This window comes from Ochotona princeps, chromosome 1 (genome assembly GCF_030435755.1).
Source record: "Ochotona princeps isolate mOchPri1 chromosome 1, mOchPri1.hap1, whole genome shotgun sequence".
NCBI classification, from domain to species: Eukaryota; Metazoa; Chordata; class Mammalia; order Lagomorpha; family Ochotonidae; genus Ochotona; species Ochotona princeps.
In genome coordinates this window covers 94804221-94824166 of record NC_080832.1, presented here as the reverse complement: position 1 = coordinate 94824166, position 19946 = coordinate 94804221, and the positions used below count along the sequence as shown (strand labels likewise).

General features: G+C 37.2%; 1 protein-coding gene across 1 annotated transcript in view; it reads right to left on the bottom strand.

The window, feature by feature from the left end:
• Positions 1 to 19946, bottom strand: part of HMGCLL1 (3-hydroxymethyl-3-methylglutaryl-CoA lyase L1) — a 121760-nt gene that overhangs the window by 38439 nt on the left and 63375 nt on the right. The window contains exons 6-7 of the mRNA XM_004580488.3: positions 12690 to 12753; positions 8148 to 8336 (exon numbers count right to left, since the gene is read on the bottom strand). Coding sequence (XP_004580545.1) covers positions 8148 to 8336; positions 12690 to 12753 — 253 coding nt within the window. The remainder of the gene's footprint in view (positions 1 to 8147; positions 8337 to 12689; positions 12754 to 19946) is intronic.

The following is a 19946-nucleotide window of genomic DNA, read 5'->3' as shown; positions in this document are numbered from 1 at the left end:
GTTCATGCCCTGGCTGCACCATTTCCCATCCAGCTCCCTACTTATGGCCTGGGAAAGCAGTGAAGGTCAGCCCAAGGGTTTGGGGCCCTGAACCTGCGTGGGATCTTGGAAGCTCAGCTCTGGCTGTTACAGCCACTGGGGGAGTGAACCAGTGGATGGAAGACCTTTCCTTCTGTCTCTACCTCTCTCTGTGAATCCAAGAAAAATAACAAAAAAAAATCTTTAAAAAAAAAAGAAAAAATATGTTTATTCACAGACAGGTGGAGATTCAGAGAGAGAGATCTCACATCTTTTGCTACATCCCCCGAATGGACACAACAGCACTGGCTGATCTGATAGGAATCCAGAAACTAGAAGCTTGCTCCATGACACCCATTGTGCAGAGTCTTTGGGACTTGTAGTCATCCTCTGCTGCTTTCCCAGCCAATAAGCGAGGACCTGGACTGGAAGTGTTGCACGTGGGACATGAAGCAGCAGCCGTACAGGATGCTAGCATCACAGGTGGAGGATTATGCCATTGTGCTGGCTCCTATAGAGATGTATTTATGTAAATTAGACAGTATGGCTTACATTTAAAGCTTAAATGAATATAGTATGAATTCTTGTATATATAAAAAATTGCAATAAGAGAAGGTATACCAAATCACTTTTTATTATCTAATTTCACAATAACAGCAAACTATCATAGAACGTTATCCAATGATTTTTTTTTCATTAAATAAGGGTAAATAATTCTAAAAGATATCAAATGAGAGAAATAACTTCTGTTGAATATTCTAATTTATATTAAGGTGATGTTTATACATAAGAGAAAAATCGTTATCACTTCCAGATGGAAATTCCTTGTAAATATTCAACTTATTATCATCAATTGCCTCTTAGTCTTGACTCAACTTTAATACACTACAAATAAATTTAAAAATATGAATTTCCTTCTGGCGTTTCTATTCTGCTCCATTGATCTTCCTCTCTATCTTTGTGCCAGTACCACGCTGTTTTGATAACCACTGCCCTATAGTATGTCCAGAGGTCCGGAACTGTGATTCCCCCTGCTAACTTCCTGTTCTTCAGGATAGTTCTAGCTATCCGTGGTTTTTTGTGCTTCCAGATGAACCTTTGGATCATTGTTTCAAGTTCCATGAAGAATGTTTTGGGCAATTTGATTGGGATTGCGTTGAATGTATATATTGCTTTTGGCAGTATAGACATTTTAATGATATTGATTTTACCTATCCAGGAGCATGGGATGTTACTCCATCTTTTGAGTAATTGCAAAAACATGGAAACAACCAAAATGCCCATCAACAGAGGATTGGATAAGAAAGCTATGGTTCATCTACTCCATGGAATACTACTCAGCTATTAAAAAAAACAAAATGCAGTTCTTTGTGGCCAAATGGGCCAAACTGGAAACCATAATGCTAAGGGAAATGAGCCAATCCCAAAAGGTTAAATACCACATGTTTGCCTTAATTTAAGATGATATGATGTTATGTATAACATGTTATGTTTTAAATGTTATATGTTGTGTATAAACTAAAATTGAAGTATAGGTGAGGTGGTCACAGAAGGTGGCTGGGAACTCGCATTTACTTTTAACATATTGGTTACTCATTACTATGTCAATTAATTCCATAATGATGTAAATTTTTGCTGATGGTATGTTGGAGCTTTCAATTGACTGGGATGATACTCTGCTGGCTCTGTCTTCAGACCAGAGAGGGTATACCTAAGAAGCCGTTGAACTTGACGGGACAATAAGATACTGGACTCTATGTTTGGTATACGCTTGCAATGGGGAAATCTCAACTGAACTTGAGCTGTGGTTATGCAACAAGGTGGAGGAATCCACCATGGTGGGAGGGTTTGTGGAGGGGTGGGGAGAACCCAAGTATCTATGAAACTGTGTCACATAATACAATGTAATTACTGAAGTTAAATAATAAATAATTTAAAAAAATGAATTAATGTGTTTGAAAAATATTTATCACTTCCACCTAGATGACAACTGGAACTGAAAATATTTGGCAACAAATGAGAAATTTGTTTAAATAACAAAGATTTAAATTTATCTAAATAATAAGTTCATATTTTTCAATATTATTCTTTTAGTAGTCTAGTTGTGTATGTGGTGGGGATGTCTATAGGTAGTCAGTAAGTGGTTATATTAAACAAAATGAAACCTAAACAAAAAAACAGTCATAAGAATACCAGTCTACATGCAATACTAAACTGGCCAATTTCAAGCAAGTATTATAAAAGAAAAGGTCTGTGTTGCATTATATTCAGGAATTAGAGAACACGTACATAAAATTTCCTTGTAAATATAAACTTTAAAAATAAAAATTGGAAAAAAGAAGCTTAAAAAGAACTTCGAAAAACACAATGTGTTTTATACAAACAACAGAGCATAATAACAAAAATTCCAAATTTAAGCCACATGTGTTAAGATGACAAATACTAGGTTGCAATGATATTGAAAGCAAGATTAATAAGATGACACATTTACAGAATGGTTAGGAGAGGTACTCAAAAACAACTGAGTTTTGAATTTCCATCTCTTTTGCCAACGGAAGAATCATATCATTTTCTGGCCCTAATATCCTATGAGTTATATAAAAGGCAATGTCAAGTCCCAAGAAGAGAACTTACAATGAAAAAACTATATATAATGAATAGATGATGTTTTCTTTCCTGATGTCATAATAGTGATGGGGATTCGTTTTAAAGTTAATTTGGCTTTATTTTAAAAATACACAAATAACTAGGAATAATCTGTTCTCCTGATCCAAAACTTGCAATATCATGTTACAAAATAATAAAATAACAGCTGAAGCCCAAGATTGCAATTTATTTGGTACAACCAGGGTAAGCACAAAAAGAAATCTAGAAATTGCATGTTGAATGAATATTGTCACATTAATTAAATCAAAAATGCCAAGAACAGGCTAGATTGATCACACCTATTTTGGAGACCAGGATGAAGTGCCTGGCTTCTGGTTCCTGCTTGCTTTCCAGTTTCAACTTGGCCTACTGCTGGTCATTGAGTTAATCTGGGAAACAAACCAACAAAGGGTCTCTCTCTCTCTCCCTCTTTCTGTTTATGTCTCTCCCTCTCTTGATGTAACTCAGACTTTCAAGACAAATGAGTAAATACAAATATAGAAACATTAATTCATGATTAAAAATAAAAGCACTAAGTTTGTTGATGAATCCACTTATTTCCAAATCTTAAAAAAGCACCGAAAATACGTTATTATTCAATTATTGTATTTGTGGTCCATTTGATATGCATGAATAAAATTCAAGTGAGCTTCAAATTTATGATCTACCTATAGTCTGCCATACAAGGATGAACTACATTCATTACAGTGAAAGTTAACAAAATGCTTTATTATCCACTTGAGAAAAAGAGAGGTGAAGGGAGAGGAAGAAAGTGAACCCGAAGCAGAGATGGAGCTGCATCTATTGGTTCAATTTCAGACACCCTCAAAGGCTCCAACACGCTGGGAGCCAGGAACCCAAACCAGATCTCCAGATGGACCAAAGCCACTGTCTGAACCATCAAGGTTTCTCCAAATGTCCACATGAAGAGGGAGCTAGAACCTGTAGCAGAGTTTAGAATTCCTCGGCCCATTCCAGGCATCGTCTTCACTGTTGCGCCACATAGGAACTACATATACTTTACTTTTAAGTGTTAATTAGTTGAAACTGGTTTAAATGCCACCTTGCTCAGATCAGCGTTTTCTACTTACTCATTGATATATGTAGGTATACAAAAACAGATGACAGTTATAATGTCTCTGAAGATAAAACTGATCACCTGATATCCTGGTAACTGTAAAATTTTGCCAATTACAGACTTTTTTAAGAGAAAGGGGAGCAAAGAGATAGATCTTCTATTAGCCATGTCACTCCCCAAATGGCACTAAGAGCTGAAGCTGAGCTAATCTAATCTGAAGCCACGATCCAGTATCCAAGAGGTTCTTCTGAGTCTGCCATGTTGATACAGGGCCCCAAGGATTTCTGCCATTCTCTACTGATTTCTCAGGCTATTCATAGGGAACTGGATAGGAAGTGGAGTAGCTGTGACACAAATTGGCACCAATTGGGATGCTGGTGCTACCTGCAGAGGCTTAGCCCACTATGCCACTATGGTGACTCAATATTTTGCTAATTTAAAGATGCTGGAGGACTTGGTATGTGACACAGTGGATCAAGTCACTGTTTGCAATGACAGAATTCCATATCAGAGGGCCAACCTGTCTAAGTCCAGGCTGCTTTATTTTTGGTCCAACTTCCTGTCAATGCATCTGGAAAGGCAGCGGGAGATCAGAGATGCACTTGCACCTCTGGCACTCAGATCAGACACCAGGCTTGAGTTCCTAGCTCCTGGATTAGGTCTGGCCTACACTGACTATTGGAACCATTTGGAGAGTGACCTATAGAACTAGTAAATTGAAAATAACCTTTTGTTCTCTATCACTCTATTTCTCCTTCCTCTCCACCTTCTTTCTCTCCTTGGTTGTTCTGCCTTTTAAACAAACCAATGAACAAGCGTTTTCTTTAAAAAATGTTGACAACAGCATAAAATTAACAAAATCACTCAAACATTTACACATTCTTCATCACTGATATAAACTATGCAACCACCTGGAAAAAATGTTAAGGTCCTTTGTTAACCTTTTTTTTTTTTTCACAGACATCTGTGGCTCAGGAGCTGTGTTTAATATTTGAAAGTTGAACTATGTGCAATCGATTGTATCACCATAAACTCATTTTCTTATCTCAGTTTCCACACAATTCTGGAAAGTAGACATTGTGACATCTAATCTACAAAAGGATGTAATACTGCCCCCTTCGCTTGGGGTCATAACATGTAGATCATCTCACCTTCCTGATTTCTAACGGAATGATTTCTAATGAAATACCATACCAAAAACTTCTAATTGTGCAGCAAGAAAAATTACTTCATAATAAAACAGGTACTGAAAACGCTGGCAAACGGAAACAATTTTGTTCACAGCAATATTTCCAACAGTTTTTAATGTACTATTCTGCATTTTATACCTACATTTGTAATAAAATAAAAACTGCATGCATAATAGTAGCTGATAAAATAAATGTCTGGTGATAAGCTGATGCAAGACCCTGTAAAACCTTTACAGAGGCATGTAACTTTCAACATTTAATTTCTTTCTTACATATCTATTTCTATTGAGCTATTTCAATAAGCATTTTCATAGATGATCACCAATGCATGTATTTACAAAATGTTAGCTCTACTCATGGGTAAGTTCTGTAATAAAAGTCATTACTGATAGTTTAATAGTAATAATGATAACAATTATGATGACCACAGCAAACATATTCACAAATGCACGCTATCCAGGCATCAGTTATAAACTCCGCATCTCACTGCAGTGTTCCTCCGTTCAGGGAAGGAGACAGCTTTATATCCTTCTACCAAACACAGAACTGGGGACAGAGATGCTTCTCCACTGACTTCTCTTGATCAGGTCAAATACACACGTGAAGGAAGCTTTTGTTTTGCAGAGTTAAAACATGGTTTAGTGAGATTTGCGAAGAAATGAATGTTTTTTAATGTAAAAATTAGGTGAATAATTTGTTGTTTTAGAAAAGAGAATAATAGACCAATTTTTAAAAGAAAAAGGACACACCATCCTTGTTCAGGAAAAATCTAAAGTTGCCTGCTCTGCTTTGTCTCTGTGCTACTAATTAGCTTGTGACTGTTATTTGTGGTATTAGACCTCATTTGTTTTATTCCTTTTTTACCCAGTTATGAAGACTCAAGTCATTTCAGTAGGGAAAATTGGAACCTGAACAACTGCTTGGGTTCTGTATTAAGAAAATTCAATAATTTGTTAATTTTTTTTTCAATTAGGAATGTGGAAATGTGCACAATGATGAAGTTCAATTTTTATGCTGAAATTAATGCAGATATATTTTACCAGGAACAGTTCTTCCATTACTAAAATGCTGCATGCATTCTCACCTCATTTTCTTGCTCTTTGGATTTAAGTGATTATGACTATCCCAACTTAAACCTATATTCTCATAATAGTTTCACAATATTAAATAATATCTGATAATTATGAATTCTTGATTTCCATACAGTGATCTCCAGTTCTATAAGTCATATGTTTAAGTCATAAAAAAATGCAATAAACCTAGAATCCCCAAAAAAGATCCCTTTACTACACGAGCAGTATGTGCTTTCCAGACTCAAGGGGCATTCCATTTATAACTCTCATTTGTTTCCCAACATTGTGGCCAAGTTTCCACTTATTACATGTCTCCCTGCCTTAATATTAACTTCCAGTTTGGAGCACTGTAAACTTCTTCTCCACCCCTAAATTAAAGCAAATGATATCCACTCTACATTCGCCACCATTTTTTTTTCAAAGCCACTTCAAAGATTCCCTTTTTAACAGAAGAACTATGTCTACTGCTTCCTGAAGCCAAGGTCAACTCTGTTCATAATGAAGCTGGACTTTTTCTAATTCCCCTTTGATTCAAATACTGATGCTTCTTTCCAAGACATTTTTCTCTCATCTTCTCAATTAATAACAGTTTGTTTTATTGTTTTTATTGTTTCTGTTATCAAGAGTGGCAAGGGAAAGAATGAAAAGGGGGTTCTGTTAAATTCCACCTTAACACTGCTCAGAGTGTATGACATATACTTGGAATGACATTGCTGTATCACACCAAGATAAAATCTCCAAAACATGTAAAGAACATTTGATTTTCAACTTCAGGAAAGCAATGTCTATATTTTTCTAGATTATCAATCTCCTATGAAACTATGTAAAAGTGAGTGATGAAAAACACAGTATTTACCTGAACTCTTCAACTTGTAGCATATTTGAGATATCTCTGCCTTTTTTTAAAAAGCATTTCTTCATCATTCATTTACCTTCTGGCCACATACAATATTGTTTAACATACAAGCCAGTTCTCTCATTTTATCCAAGTATTTCTGTTGATACTGTAAATTCAACTCTGGAGCAACAGAACATAAATCTGGATGTATGTCAATGTTTAGCTAGACACCTTGCCTCACATCTGTGCCCTTGCTTTTCACAATCACATACCCCGGGTACACAGGGTATTAAAATAGAAACCAAAATTCCACTTCTTAGGCAGACACTCTACTAACTACCTCAACTAACTTCACTGTACTAAATACCTCATATATTTACCACTCCCCTTTAAGCACATATGTGCATATCTACACACACACACACACACACACACACACACACACATACACACACAGAGTTTGACTTAGGTTGAAGATATGTTGCTTCAATACATGTTTTCCTTAGTACCCGAAGATCCTACTAACCCACAACTATCTGTGGGGCAGATTTTTTTATTTTATAAATTTTCCCTTTTTCTCCAAATGTTGTCTTCGTGGAGTCCTGGGCTTACACACATTTTCAGTGACTCCACTCGTCTTGTTTGGAGTCATGATTGATTCCCGTATTTCTGTGTACCTGTCACATAATAGCCAAATGTCCAAGATTCCAGTCCTATCACTCTGAAAACAAAGACTATGCAATTAAAAACCTTAACACATTTTGTAAACCTTAATTTCTTCAAATACATTGGCTTTGTTTCCATACCAAGGACACAATTCGTTCTCAGAAGGTCTGTTTCCTAAATGTTGTCTTTGAAGCATGCCTCATACACACACAAACACACACACACAGGCATGCACACACTCCTACATATTGTCCCATATGAGAGCACCAAATTAGCAAAATTAGCATTATAATATTACAACAGAAAAACTGTACTACCTTATCTATACTCCTGAAAAAAAAGTGACATCATATTTAAGAGTGTATGGGAGCTGAAAGAGTCAGAGAAACCCCTACTAGATTTAATACTTGAAAAGGAGTACAATCACGAACTTTTTAAATCTGATTTTTCTCAGAAACATCTATTCTCTGTCTCCTTCTAAAAAAAATCATTCAGCATTTACAAATACTTCTCAGATGCCTGTCATGTGGTAAGCACTGTTTATAAATCATTGTCCTAACATCTAAAGTTCTCAACATATTTACATCACTAATAAGAATTCATATCCTAATACACAACACACAATGAATATACCATACCTGAAGGGCAGTGAGGATGTTTGCTAAGGCTTGTCCATAGGTGTCATGACAGTGAACTGCAAGAGCACCTGCTGGGATTTCTTTCATGACACATTCCAGCATTTTTTTCATGCTTCCTGGTGTTCCTACTCCAATTGTGTCACCCAGAGAGATCTCATAGCAGCCCAGGCTATACAACCTCTTGGACACCTGTCAAGAAAGGTGATGTGCTATTAAAACAATGCATGTGAATTGACAAACTGTCTATCCTCAAAACATACACAGAGGCAAAAAAAAATCACAATTAAGATCAATTATGTGCCAAGAAAACATATGTTTCAGCTTTCTGTTCTTTTCTTTACTCATTAAGTGAAAATCATTTTAAAAACTTTGAGTGAAGAATCGATACGGTGGAATAGTGTAAGGACATCTTTAAACAGACAGAGAATCCTTAACCAGGGTGAAGTATGGAGCACAGATTCCAGAAAATAGGAGAGGACAAGCTCACAGCAGAGGGGCACCTGAAGACATATGGACTCAGGAAAGCAACAGAGACAACAGAGTGGTAATTGCAGTGACCAGACACTCCAGCAGCAGTCAGTGAGTAGCAACCTGAGCGCCACCAGTGCCCACAACTCCCCCACAGTCAGGTGGGAAGGAGAGATAATTGGGATCTTAAGAAGTGGCCCCTGGAAAATAACTGCCCATTGTGCATATTTTAATGATCCAAGCAGGAGCAGAGACAGAGCAGCAGACCCGAAGCAGGCAGTGCAAGAACAGGGTGGATTTTACATCCCAGACACCCACCAGTGCCACATCAGATGCACATTTTTTGTAAAGAGGCAAAGGCTGTGGAACTGCAAGGACATTAGCAAGCTTTGCATGTGCACTCATTTCCAGCTGAGTGCATTGCACTGGTCCCACAGGGAAAGCTACCGATGTGGCATCCTACAGGTTCCACCCAAAATAGGTCCGGGCAGACAACAGACCTAATGGTCAGCAGACCCAGAACTCCACCAGTGCCACATCAGGCAGCAATCTGTACAGTGTGGCAAAGGCTGTGAGACTGCAAGGACAACAGTGAGCTCCAGCTCACTGCATTGTACTACTCACACAAGGTAATGATACCCAACTTTGACATCATATGGATCCCACCCAATAGAGATAAAGGTAGCCCTCAGACCTAACAGCCAGCAGATTGTGACAAGATTGGCACCACCAACAACCAATTATTTAGGACACTTGATGTCTCGATAAACCTGGGAACTGCTCAAACAAGAAGCGGGAGAAAGGTTGTAGAGGCAAGGGTGCAGCCACAGCATAGATTCACAGGAGGTGGAGAGTGGTGAGCCAGAAGCTGGGCCTACAGAAATCATGGTGGAAGCCTAGCACAAGACTCTAGACATGATACTTCCTGGATGGAATGGCACAAGTGACAGCAAATGAACAACCACAGTAAGCAAAACTGAATTTTAAACCTGTGAGTGACACAGCTTAGAAACTTGCCCTAAGGAGAAAAATCTGACAACCAGAAATGAAATGACTAAAAACAAAAGAAGTATAAAGGCACCATGAATATTATTGAAGAATCCCCTGCAAAAAAGCAAAAGCCTTTGCCAACCTCAGAGTTAACTGAGGAATATATCAAGCAAATGGGGGAATAAAGAACTTAAAAACTTGTTATAAAGCTCCTTATCAACAACGAGAAGCATATATCAGAATTTAAGGAATATGTCACATAAGACATAGCAATACTGTAATAAAATCAAGCAGAATTATTGGAAATGAAGGACAAAATAGAGCAGATTAAAAATTCATTGGAGGGCCTGGCAGAATATCATAGTGAACAGGGAATAATCTCTTTAAACTTTAGATTCTTATCTGTAAAAATACAGACAGTGCCAGTGGAAGACAGGGATGGAAACAGAACCAACCCAGCAGTTGCAACCACCAGCTGATAGGGCAATGGACTGTGCTGGGCCTTGTGCTTGCTAGTACATACAAAAATCTGGTCTGGGAACACCTCACACAAAGTTTCTTTTGGGAATCCCCCCAGTTGAGCTTCCGGACTCAGAACCCTAACCATGAAAAGACAGAGGACAGAACAAATCAATCAACCACCTCAGCTATATGTTGGCAGTGAAAAACTGGGCAAACAGAGACTCTATGATGGACTATGTCAATCAGTGGATTCTTCAACGACTTCATCATGCTTGGAGTGGTGAGAGTGGCAGCAATTCAAAACTGGTGAACTATCAAAACCACTTGAGCAAGACCCTCAGAGCATGCCCCACATCAGGAACCTGGAGCGGGTGGAGACTGGGTGGGGCTTCTCCCTTAAAATCCCCTTTTACATCAGATATATTAAGGAAAGAATACGGAACTAGTTGTCTTGCCCATCTTCCTGTAGCGCTTGAACCTTTTTACCCTAATTATGTCAAGATTGTAAAAAAATAAATAAATAAATAAATAATTTTAAAAAGAAAAAAATGCAGACAGTGGTATATCTTCATTTAGCATATTTTTAGGCATTAGCAAATTAATCCTTAAAATCAGAATAAAAAAGATGTTAGAAATTAAATACTTGATCTTGAAAATTCAGTGAGACTTTGTAAAAGTCACTTTCCATTCAGTTTGGTACATGATAGTAATCTATTCTTTCAGCATGTACTATTTACCTACTGTTTTGTAACAAGTGTGGTGCCAGGGTATAGGATGAAATGGAGAAACAAGCATTATTGCGGCTCATGATATAATGGACAGTGAAGAAATCAAATGAGAACAGATCTGTTAATTACACTGAGAAATGCATGAACTCCATTTAAATTTAGAAGTTGAAAGAAAGATGTAATATTCTAAGAGTATATATGAAGAAAATTGAGGGGCTTTTGAGTGACAAATTAAGATAGAATACATGCTAACTTAGTGGAGAGAGTGACAAGAAAGGGACTGAGAAGAATGTTCCAAGAAGAATATCAGAATTAAAGGTTAGTGGGTCCAAGGTAGCTAAAATGTAAAGTTCAAAGAATGTTCCAGGCCGGGAAAAAGTCAAATATAAAGGATCATATGATGAAAAAGTAAACTGCAGGGGTAGAGAAAACTAGAAGGCATTAGAGGATTGAAAAGAATAATAATATCTTTAGTCAGGGCCCCACGTGGTAGCCTAGTGGCTAAAGTCCTCACCTTGCTCGCTCCAGGATCCCACATGGGTGCTTGTTTCTGTCCAGCTCTCTGTTTGTGGCCTGGGAAAGCAGTTGAGGACAGCTCAACACCTTGGGGCTCTGCACCCATGTGGGAGACCCGGAAGAGGCTCCTGGCTCCTGGCTTCAAATCAGCTCAACTCCAGTCATTGCAGCCACTTGGAGAGTGAATTATCAAATGGAAGATCTTCCTCTCTGTCTTTCTCCTCATCTCTGTGTATCTGACTTTCCAGATCTTAAATATATATCAGATGAAAGAGTGTGGGTTAATGACAAAATGTACTAGCATAGCACAAAAGGCCCTGTTGTAGTTACTGATCATGAATTTCTAATATGTGCATTCTGCCTGGTAACCTGACTCTCCACAGCAGCAACTAAGGTGCAGGAACAGAGCCCAGTTCCACGTGTGCTTAATACACTGGGGGCAGAGGAGCATGCAGGGCAAAAAGCAGAAATGGAAGGAGACTGGACGTAAGGAGATGCCAACCCAACACAGTCTTTATTGGACCTGAAATTTCAAATCTTGGAGGTTCTTTCTATGCAATAATTTAAGTTGCATTATTTAACATAATATCTGACTGTGTGAAAAGGTTTTAATTGAATAATAAATGGTAGGACAACTTTCAAATGATAGATGACTGTTAAATTTCAAAAAATCCAAGCAATGCAGAATAGTTTTAGCTGAACTCAAAATTTAATCTGTTATCAATGCCATCTTCAATTCTTCTGCAACATATTATTATAATTAAATTTATCAAAATTAGCAACTTGAATAACTGGGGCACATGGACTTAGTTCACATACAGATCAGTTTTTGAGATAGCATATTGTAATCTCACAGAGAAGTAATTTTGTATTCTTTGACAAAAATTAACAATAGAAGACTAAGAATTAGGAAATGAATGTCAACAAGCCATCATTAATCACTATGACCTAGCGTTGTGAAATCGCTTGGGAATGAAAGCATAATTATCATGGCAATAAGCTCTAGAGAAGCACAAAAGAGCAAAGTCACTGACACTGTATATTTTAACATAAATATGAAAGTATGAAGAAGAAAGGAAAGAGATGCATCTAATAACCCAAAAGACACAAAGGGTTTAAACGCAAGTGTGCAAACTACGGAGACATTCCATGACAGAGTGCAAAGGCTATTTACACTGCGTTAGCAAATGTAAAATTGTTCGATGTTCAAAAGAAGTGGCAAAGTGATCAAAGATGTCTTTACAAAAATGCATACTCGCCCTCTGTATTGATCTCTCTTTGCTATACAGATGTAATATATAGGGAAGGATGTAGCTGGATTACGAAAATAACACACATTACTTTACCATGAACCAAGGAGGTTGGAAATGCAACTTACATCTGTCACTTTTTGAGGGGTGATGTTTCCTTCATATGGACAGCCCAGGGCACAAGACACATACCTGAATTTAAAATACAAGGCTGTATAAATATGTATGTAAGACATTACCTTAGTTTTACTTTATATTAAATTGAAGAAATAATCAAGAAAATTTATTTTGTATCATTTCATGATCAGTATTTTCCACCTATACTTAAACATGGGATATATTCAATTATTACAGGTTTTTAATGTCTTTTATACAGGTTGCTTGATGTCAGATGGAGATTATACAGCAAGTATTTATACAGTAAATATACAGCATTTATACAGCAACGTATTAATTTTCAAAGCAGAAAGTGTCAGCGAAATACCTAGTTTTACTCACAAAGTTACACTTACTTATTGTAAACATCCAGATAGTTTAAATTATAAAGAGACAGTTTGGAGAAAATGAACAGAAATTCTCTTTTTACTGCTGACTGGATGTTTTGGCCTCATTTAGATGCAGCCATTAATTACCCAAAGCTTCTAAAACTGGACACAGCCTCAACATTCAACTTGTTTACCTGTTATAAGCAAGTGCAAAACACTCTAAACACAACGGTATTTAAAAGGCCCCAAATACAGTTATTCTATGAGTTTCATCAGCAAGTGATTCTAATATTAAAAAGGTCAATCTTTCTTGTAAAGATAATAATCTATCTCCATTTTAATTTATTATCTTTTAGAAACACCTTATTTCAGTTATTTTCAGCTTATCAGTAATCGTATTTTATTCAAGTTTCTCAGAGGTACTTGCAACACTAGGATTAGAACAGGGTTACCATGTTTGATGGTCAAGAATGAAGAATCCAGGCCCAGCGGTGTGGTGGCCTAGCGGCTAAAGTCCTCGCCTTGAAAGCCCCAGGATCCCATATGGGCGCCGGTTCTAATCCCGGCAGCTCCACTTCCCATCCAGCTCCCTGCCTGTGGTCTGGGAAAGCAGTCAAGGATGGCCCAATCCTTTGGGACCCTGCACCCGCGTGGGAGACCAGGAAGAGGTTCCTGGTTCCTGGCTTCGGATCGGCGCAGCACTGGCCGTTGCGGCTCACTTGGGGAGTGAATCATCGGATGGAAGATCTTCCTCTCTCTCTCTCCTCCTCTCTGTATATCTGACTTTGCAAAAAAAAAAAATAATAATAAATAAATCTTTAAAAAAAATGAAGAATCTCATGAGACAGAGAGGGGTAGTTGGTAAAAATGTTGGGGATCCTACCCTTTGAGCCAGAGTATAAAAGGATTTTAGAGCTCCACCAAGAGGTTTGAACTCTGGGATCACTCATGGTTACTTTGGGGCTCTCAAAATTATTAGATAGCAGAGTGTCAAGACCAGATGCATTTTCCATGATTTGTAGCTCTTTTGGAGTACTGGAAGTGACTGTCAGGGGAAAAGTGAAGGCAAAAACACAAGAAAACAAATGATACATTTCCTTGATTCTAACATGCTAATGATTGGAGGATACACTATGACTTTCTCAGCAGGCTTTACAGAAGAAAAATAAAATACATATTCCATGACTCACAACATATCGCTGATTCTAAGATGTAACCATCTTAGAAATATTAAAATTTAATGCAATTTTTACAAGGAGATCAAAATGAATAAGCATTTCCATATGCCAGGCAAGTAGTTATGAAAAAAGAATGAGAGAGGGGCAAATTCAAATAAAATTTGAAAGTTACAATGGACCAGAAACACATTTCTTTACTTTTCAACTGCTATAATCTAAGTGTATTGCTTAATCTCTAAATTTAACCAACATGTGTGAAAAGAAATTGTTTTATTCTGAACACAACACAGGAAAAGGAGGCCAGTGGTGTGAAAAAGGACATGGTTTCAATACAGATACAGATATTTGGATCACAGAATGAAAATATGAGTACACTTATCCTGAATCCAAAACATCCAGATGTGCACTAAGAGAAAATCCAAACCATTAATTTACAGTTCCTCCCTCTAACTGTGAAAAACAAAACAAAGAACAACTAATGCCAAACAAAACGCATCTCTTCAGCATCGTTACTATTTGTGCCTGGTTATCACCGTGTTGTCAAAACCTTAGCTGCCTTGAGCACAGGTATTTGGGAGGTTGCAACATGTTTGGGAGTGTTGGTTCCAGTCTGAGCTCTCCTTCTGATCAAGGTTCCTGCTAATATGCAGCCTGGGAAGCCTGTAGATGATAACTCAAGTCCCTGGACTCAGGCCACCCACATTGGAGATCCCGAGGAACGTATTGTATTTGGCCTATCCCACCCATCGCAACTGCAAATATTGTAGAAGTGAATCAACAGATAGAAAATCTGTTCACTCATTTTCGTGACCTTTAAAGGCCTATGATTTCACAGGTCTTCATAATCCATCACCTTTTATCTGTGCATGTACTTCTCCAGCCTTGTGAGTAGCCAATCGTTTGGCCCATTAATACTACTTTCTTTACAGTTAGTGCTCAACTTCATTCTTTCAACTACTCTTTAACACTGTGACATAATGAATGGCACACTCAGGATCATATGACAAACTCTGTCCATTGCTCTTTTTGATGATAAAATTTTATTGGAGTTCAGTACAACTGTTTACATCTCATCTTGGCTTTCTGCACCCTGACGACAGAATTGAGTATTGCAATTTCAGCAGACATCATCTGACTTACAAACCTTACAATGTTACTTCTAGACTTTGAAGAAAATATTTGCCAATTCTTGTTAAAATAGCTAGGTTAGCTTTTCTAAAGGCCAAATCTCTATGATGATTAAAAAAAAAAAGAAGAAGAACTCTCCGATGACTGGCTTCAGTCAGCTCTGGACTTCTCTTTATCAACCGATGACAGCGATTTTGAATCCTGTCTGCACAGAGTCACCTGGGGAGCTTTAAAAGAACAAAGCAAAACTCCAATGCTTAAAACACACTCCAAACCAATTAAATAAGTCGCCCAGGGAAGGGTAGAGATCATAAGTGCCTAAAAAACATTTTCTATCTCTTCATTGCACCATGAGTAAAAATTATGTAACTGCAACCATGCAACCTCAACAGTATTGACTCTCTTTTGAAAAAAGTGACAATCTCAGGATTGTATATGCACAATAATCTTATTCATCCTTGATTAGTGAGTTGCTAAATCTCTCCCAAATCTATTTCATATAATTTTTCATTCTTCTGAACTTCTGAATTCTACCTAAATTTCTGTTTTGTCACATTCATTACTTCTAATGCAGTGCTCTCTTGACTCAAAATACCTTTAACTAATTCTTTCTGTAAGAATCTCTAAATGGTGGACATTTGCAGACCACATTGTCAAGATACGCTTTCAAAACAAGAGATTTACTTGATTTATTTTTATGGAAAAAGCAAGAGAGAGAGAGAGAGATTTCCATCCACCGGTTCACTCCTAAAGTAGCAGAAACATCCCAATTGGATGAGGCTAAAGCCAAAAGAAAGGAACTCAATCTAGGTCTCCCACACAGACTCTGGGGTCTAAGGATTTGTGTCATCTTTCACTGCCTTCCTAGGTGCGTTAACAGGCAGCTGGATTGGAAGTGGAACAGTCAGGACTCCAATGGTGCTAGTGTAAGACAATAGCATTATGATTGGCCCCTCTTGGCCACATGCTATCTCCACTCTGACATCAATATATATAACAATGGTTTGACTACTTGCAAAATTCTTTGTTGACATTTGAATCAGAAACTGTCTCTATTCTCAATTCTTTACTGCTGAATTTATTGCTGTCAGTGTAGTTACATCTCCTTTACAGATACATAATTGTTTTTCTACTTCTAATGACTACATTTGTGTGTACCATTTTTTGTAATTTCTAGGTACTAGGTCTTCCAACATTTCTCAAGTCTATTTTCTCCTAGAAAGTCAGGCTAGTTGTATTAACCTCACATGTAAAGCTTCTGTTAATTTATATTTATGAACTTCATTTTTGCACTTGTCTCAATACCTAATTTCAGATCACTATGCTTCCTTTCAACTTAATTTAATCTGCTGTTCAAGGGATTCAATTTTTGATAAATGCATTTAAATTTTATAAAATATATTTATTTTGATCAAATGCTCATTTGCTTTTTATTTTTTGTAAATACAGATTTGTTTATTATTTACTTCCTTTGCTCCCTAAGCATTTTTTTAAAGATTTATTTATTTTTATTACAAAGTAAGAAATACAGAGAGGAGGAGAGACAGAGAGGAAGAGTTTCCGTCTGATGGTTCACTCCCCAAGTGACCACAACGGCTGGAGCTGAACCAATTCGAAGCCAGGAGCCAGGAGCCTCTTCTGGGTCTCCCATGTGGGTACAGGGTCCCAAGGCTCTGGGCCATCCTTGACTACTTTCCCAGGCCACAAACAGGGAGCTGAATAGGAAGCAGGGCCACCAGGATCAGAACCGGCGATCATATGGGATCCCAGGGCTTTCAAGGCAAGGACTTTAACCACTATGCTATTGTGCCGGGCCCTGCTCCATAAGCATTTTAAGTGGGTAGTTTACAATCATATATTCGAACTGTTATTTTACTTTCTCTTCTGCTGAAGTTTCCTGTTTTCTCTTTCTTTTGCCTATTTTCTCTAATATAGTTTATTCTGTTTTGTGAATAACAGTTTTTACTGTGAATACTAGTATATGGTATCTTTAATACAGGATTTCCATGAGCCTCGAGCTTTTTAAATGTTTTTATTAACAGAGTCTGATTACCTCTTCCTCTTTCCTCATAGATATGACCAGTTCCTGGACATGTTTCTAACCTTTATTTCTCAATTTTAGTTTCCACAATATTTATGTATCATAAATCCAAAACACAGAACTATAGCTGGCACAGGTTCCACTGACTTTGCATGGGCAGTAAGATTCTGCCAGGTTCCAAGAATTACTCATTTCCAAGTCCAAGCCTAGAAAGAACATCTATCTTTTTACAAAGAGACATTAAAATCCTATTTCTAAACCATTAGGGATTACATCTGGGTTGGATAACTACATATGCCACTCTGGCATCAACGTGCATGATGACCACATATTCTTTGAAGAAACCTGGGACTATTTTTCCTTTAAGAGTTTGGCTTTATGGCTTAAATGTTGTTATATTTATGTTTCCATTATGTAGAGAAAAAGGAGGTTTCTGAGACAGTTTAGTCCAGCAAAGTCTGTTCTTAAACTATTATGCAGTAAACTCCAGAATCAACCCCAAAACTTCTTTTGCACATGAAAAATTATTTACTCAACCCTTTCACATTTTCCACCTTTAAGAAAAACACACAGATTTTTAGGATTGAGTCCTGCTAACCTTTGAGACTTTACCAACTAACTAATCCTTCTCCTGTGGTCCACAGGTCATGCACCCCCGTGAGTGTCCAGCACAGTAAACAGAACAGTCTGCTCTGTTAGATGCCACCCTGGCCTCTCATGCAATGTCACACAATTTCACTACAATTTAAACTGTCAACATTATGTTGCGAAAGCATGGATCTGATCACGTATTTCCTATTTTGAAAAAAATTACTAATATCATTTTACACAGAGTAACTTGGTGTTCAAGTTCATCATTTTTTGAAAGTCATTCTTTTTCCTGTTTTGCTGTGTACTCCCATGAAAACCTTTATTCCATCGAAGTAAACTGTTACCCAAACATTTCTTAACATTTCTTTACATTTCTTTTTTTAAGATTTATTTTTATTGGAAGGTCAGATTTACAAAGAGAAAGAGAGACAGAAAGATCTTCCATCCACTACTTCCGTCTCTGAGCGGCCCCAGTGGCCAGAGCTGAGTCTATGCAAAGCCACGAGCCAGAAGCCAGGATCCAGGAGCTTCTTCCAGGTCTCCTGCACAGGTACGTGGTTCCAAGGCTTTGCTCAGTCAACCACTGTTTTCCCAGGCCACACACATAGAGCTTACGTATATTAATCACTGCAGGGTTGTAATATTCTAGCACGCATCAAACTATAAAAGTATAACTCCCAAATAAACCATATGAAAATAGCTTTAACAGATTTTGTGCAATATTTTGATAAATGAGTATTTGAATTATTCATTCAGGCTAAGAACTCAGTTTCAGTTTAACTACAGAAGTTGGAAAGGAAATTCAAGGGACAGTAAAATGATGCTCCATTTAAAGAGATGGTGCTGTACACACACAAGTGAATTCTGTGGGGACATATCGTTTGGTGGAAGGTATTTGATATACCAGTCTTGAGAAACACAATCTTAAAGTTACGATGTGTGTGGGGGGGAGGGTGAAGTGAGGTTGTATTTTAAGATCCCTAAACAATCATGTGCATTACCTCACTCAACAACATTTTATTACCTTCATGATAAAGATCAGAATACATTTTGCACGGAAGAATAGAAAACATAAGCTCAGTGCAATACAATCTAGATGGCTTGGCTAACTTAGCAATCAGGTTTAAAATTTTCAGTAAATATATTGAGCTATAAATCTTGTCTCAAAGAAAAAAACAGTGATAATTGCTGATTTTCAGGAACAGCAAACTTAAAAATGGCTCACAATATTATAATTTAAAGAATAGATATTAACTAGGGCTAGCCAAACAATTGAAAATCAATTAATCACAGGAAATACTTTTGAATGTCAACGTTATTTATCATTAATATATGTGGCAGCCTTTAAAAACAGACAAGGTATTTCTTGGTTTTTAAATAAGAATAGAAGTAGGCAGAGTGGATGACAGTAGAAAAAGAGATACAGAGAATGTAAACTCCTGATTCAGTAAAACTCTAGAAAAACTCACTCCGTTTCAACGGGTGTAGTTCACAGATAAGTGCTTTTCCATCTTAGACTTTTTAAACCATGAAAACTTTATTTTCTTAGGCTTGATACCTAGGAAAAAAGTATCAAAAATGTACTTCCTGATTGTTCAGAAGATTAATCAGGCATCAAGCCATTCCATGCCATGGATAGTGGAATTATAACATGTAATTACATTAAATTTGTTCACAGTTCATTTGATAAACTGGAATTCTGACCTTGGAATTTTACATTACCCATCTATAAACATTTCAGTGGTGAATTAATAGTGGCACTTCAGTACTCATTTTCTATTTTAAAATGAATAGCCCCATAAAGGGTGAGCATATAGTTCATGTGGCTTCTTTCAACTCAATACTCATTATAGACAAAAAGCAATAAATCTTGACTATCTTACAGAGTAAAACACTACTTCAGATTTTGAGACATTTCAGTTTTAAAATAATCCTAACAAATGCCATTGATATTGCTATATG